The following is a 4,527-nucleotide window of genomic DNA, read 5'->3' on the forward strand; positions in this document are numbered from 1 at the left end:
TGATTAATTTTTAATTATTATATACATAAGTACTTACATAACTACATGTAATACGCGTGATTACGTATACGAGCACTACAATAAAACGATTTTTAATGTTAGGATAACAGAGCGTTCGGATATGCAATGATTGCATTTGTTCGGATAATAGAGGGTTCTTATAACGGAAGTTTGGACAATCAAGGTTCTATATTACATGTGTGTTGTATCAATTGTTACCAAACCAACTAGATAAGTACGGCGATAAGACGTGTAATGCATTTCGAGTTTTATAACTTTAATATTTTTTGTTTACGTTAATTTTCTCAGATAACGTGTTAAATTTATTTAATTAGGTACATTTTTTTTTGTCATAAAAATTAGGCTTCAACATTCAATGTAAATTAGCATTGTGTTACATTTATACAAATTAAATTACTGTAAACGATCATCTAACGGACGTACCTTTAATAGCAGACATTTATCGAGAACAAACTACAAACATTCTAAGAACTGAATTCTCTGAACTGCGGAAAACATTTCAGTGATCAAGAGTGCCCGGTATTTAGAAGGTTCAATGAACATGGTATAAAATTTGAATTTAAAATATACGAGTTAAAGATACAGGGTTTCAACAAAAAAAACTTGGTTATAAGTGACACTTTTGTGGCTTTGTGGTAGTCTGACAAAGTTTTAGGGAATGTGCCAATTTATTAGTACTTTTTTATTAATTATTAGATGATGGGTTCTCCCAATACTTTTGTCATTGTTTTGAATATTTTCTTGCATTTGATATAATAATGAAATTTATCGTATGTAGTATAAGAAACGTATAATTTACATATTACATTATAAAGTATGCCTATAATATAAATCATAATAATATGTATGTTGTAGGTACTTATACAAAACTTAAAATATCCATATTTTTTTAAACTGCGTTCTTCTAATGGTAAATGCGTGTGAAACTATTAAAAGGACTACGGGAGCAGGGAAAATTCGAAACAATTATTAGCTTATTGTAGATAGGTATTACTGTAATAATACATCACATATAACATAAAATATTCTCTGAACTGTGTGACAGCCGCCAACTAGATAAAATGTTAATAAGACGGTTATTATTTTTTTTTTTAACATTTAAATGAGTCACATAATATGTTATTAAACAATTCGATTAATTCCTTGACCAATTGGTAATGGTAACTACACAAAATTATTTATAGTTTACACCATGTGTGCATTTCAACTTTTTTTTTTTATGATATTGAAATATATCTACAATCTTTAAAAAAATGTAGGTATGTGCAATAAATAGGTTTGATAATTGACAGTAAAAATAGGTTAACATGAATCTTAAGATTAGGGAGGATACCCAGTTACCATGGTAACACGCTCTATAAAGTGACAGTAACAATAGAACATTTTAAAATTTGAATAGTGTTACCTGGTAGCAACATCCAACACTTATTCTGCTCGCCTTCTAAAGAAGGAGATCTCTACGCCATTGTCTTTTAAGTCTGCGGCGTGGGTTATCGGAAAGTGTGTTCGTTGATAATTTGGAGATTAGTGGATTGGTGTGTTGTTGAAGTTTATTGTGAAATCCGGTGTAATATAATTTGGAGATTTGGTTAAGATTTTGGACTTTAAGATCTTTGTGGAGGATTGTTATTGGTTAAGATGAAACTAGGTGAAGGCATATTAACTGAAAGGCTTGGATTGTACGGTTGTCAAAAGGTTTAGTGGCACCCCATAATTGAACGCCGTAGGTCTATAGTGGCCTGAGTAAGGACTTGTAAATTAGTAATTTGGTATTTATATTCATTTTGGATTTCAGTAGGGGACTAAGGAGGTAGAGACGGGTATTAAGGGCTTTTTGTTTGGCTTTTAGGTGAGGATTTCAGGTTATTTTATTGTCGACATTTTAACTATAATATTTTATTTTATCGCGTTAAATCGATATATTATTGAAATACCTATTTAACAATATATTGTTTTTCCATAAAAATTTTAAAATGTTTACATATTTTTCAATATACCTAGGTAGGTACCATTTATACCATTATTATACGTGTTATAGGTAAACTATTTAAAAAAACTAAAGATTTATATATTCTAATAAATTAATATGTGGTGTATACCTATCGTATTTCTATATGTTCAATTTATGTATATAATAAACCAGATATAAATTTTATTCAAATAAAAAGTACAATAAACATTTTTAAGTTTATTTTATTAATATTTATAATGAGTATAATAACACCATCGTTCCAAGCTAAATTGTGTAAGCACACACAAATAATAATAAGACGATAAAAATATATATTACTTAGTTTCAGAATATAAATAGTTGTAAGTGTGGTTTTTAATAAAATGGTATAGTATGGTAATGGTTAAATAAATTTCAAAATACTATAACATACTTAAAATGATATTACATCTTATTGTTTTGATGGTTTTTTGTTTCTTTTCCTGTAGCCAAACACTGATACTTCAAACGTGTAAGTGCCTATATAACGTTCACCGGCAAAAAACTTTTGTGCCACTTTCCATTGATAGTTAACACAATCAGGATACCATCGGACTGCTTGGGCAAAATCAATAGTTCCATTTCTTATAAAAGAATTCACCTAAATATTTAAAGTTAATTACTCAGTTAAATTGCAATATCCAATAAATGGGTAAGTACCGATAAAATTAAACATTAAATAATATTATGTATTTCATCATGGAATTTTCTAGTACCTATGTTATCAATTACTGAAAGAATAATGTTTTTGAAAATTTATATTCATGTAGGCGATTTTACTGTTCAAGCATATATTGACTCAATAAAAAATATTATTAAATAAATCAAAAAAGCCGGTAAGTGGGTGTCGCTCTGCTGTACAGTAGGTTACAAGTGGGTCGGTGTATAATGGATTCTATTAAACTTGAATTCAATGATATATTAATATAATATCATTGTATAAGAAAAACGATTCTAAACGGAGACAGTTTGTCAGTCTAGATAATTTATATTGTTATTATTTATTATAGCATGTAAGTTGAATTAATACATACATAATATTATAATTTTTTATTGATTTCTATGCTGATAAACAAAGCCTTGGAAATTAAAATCCTCTTTCCAGCGGGTTATTTGTAATTTATCGGTGGTTTTTCCCGTGGCATTAAATATCTATTGAGAAAATCGAAAAATAAAATGTCTAAAAGTTGAACATTTCAAATTCTATTACCTATATAGATCAGTAGTTTTCAATCCTTTTTTAAACTAGCGAAACATGAACAATTTTTTCTTCAAGAAATAATTTTTTTTATTTATTGTTTATACAGAATTAGATAAACGAGGCTGTACCTACTTTAAAAAAAAACCTTCAAAAGTTCATGGATCATCAAGAGTCTAGAAAATGCTCGTGGTACACCGGTTGAAAACCACTGTACATAAGATTACACGTATTCGTAAAAGAGAACCAAAATATTTTTTAAATTTCATCAGGTATAGAATTTGATAGATAAAATATTCGGTAATAATTATGTAGTTAATCATTTTTGAATTACAACAAAATCGTTTTTGGTCAAATACTGCTATGGTGTTGCGTGTAAATATTCTCGTTTTTTCTGATTTTCCTGATTATTTTGAAAATTAGGTACTAATTTTTATATTTTTACCAGCTGAAGTAGCAGCTAGATTCAATTTGCTACTAAACGACACCTACAAAGTTGAAGCATTTTTTCTGGTAAAAAAGTGACATTATAGGCACCAAAAAAAAAAATAACACATCATTGTAAAACTTATTCATTCATCGCTTAGAATCTAAATATAATCACATTATATCCATAAAATTGTTATATTCTAGTTTTAAATATTAGGTATATTATGACATATTAAAAAGGATGGAATAATTTTAAAAATGCGGATCTTTAGATAAATTATTTAATACAATTAATATATTATAAGGATGATATTTCTTACTCGTTTTACTGGACAATTCGGCTGCGGATCAAATGCTCCATACCAACTGGACCATATTTGGTTCCTGTCCCTTAATTTAGGACAAAGATCTGTCATTGACCATGATTGGAAATACTCACAATCCACACCTTCTGGATTACAACGTTGAAATACTACGACAATCTTTAAAAACGTTTACACGCATGTCAAATTGTATCATCGTTCATATAGATAATTATTAATTAATCATCAAATAAATAAGTCATAGGCCATATTTTGCCATATATTATATATTATTGTTAACAATGCATATATTATCTTCTCGATATAACTACTATAATATAATATAATGATATTTTTTATTGTAGGTATTACGTAAACCTACCTACTTTTTTTAATATTAAATAGTATTAGTTATCTACCTTGTCTATTGTTTGTGGTGGGTCAAGTGAAAGAAATCCGTTAACGAATTCTTTTTCTCTATACTTGTCAATTGTATAATTTCCAGTGAAGTTCGGTTGAAATGACAATTTATGAAATCGTATTGTGTAAGTTAGCAATGGATTGTACTGAAAATTATTATAAGCCAT

General features: G+C 28.0%; 1 protein-coding gene across 1 annotated transcript; it reads right to left on the reverse strand.

Annotated features, from left to right (window-relative positions):
* Positions 1–2,094: 2,094 nt before the first annotated feature.
* Positions 2,095–4,527, reverse strand: LOC107885148. Its single transcript, XM_016808645.2, has 3 exons — positions 4,360–4,527; positions 3,959–4,120; positions 2,095–2,612 (listed from the first exon to the last, which is right to left on the reverse strand). The coding sequence occupies exons 1-3, from the start codon at positions 4,525–4,527 to the stop codon at positions 2,424–2,426; spliced, it is 519 nt and encodes a 172-aa protein (XP_016664134.1). The 3' UTR covers positions 2,095–2,423.

Source organism: Acyrthosiphon pisum, chromosome A3, assembly GCF_005508785.2.
Source record: "Acyrthosiphon pisum isolate AL4f chromosome A3, pea_aphid_22Mar2018_4r6ur, whole genome shotgun sequence".
Classification (NCBI taxonomy): Eukaryota; Metazoa; Arthropoda; class Insecta; order Hemiptera; family Aphididae; genus Acyrthosiphon; species Acyrthosiphon pisum.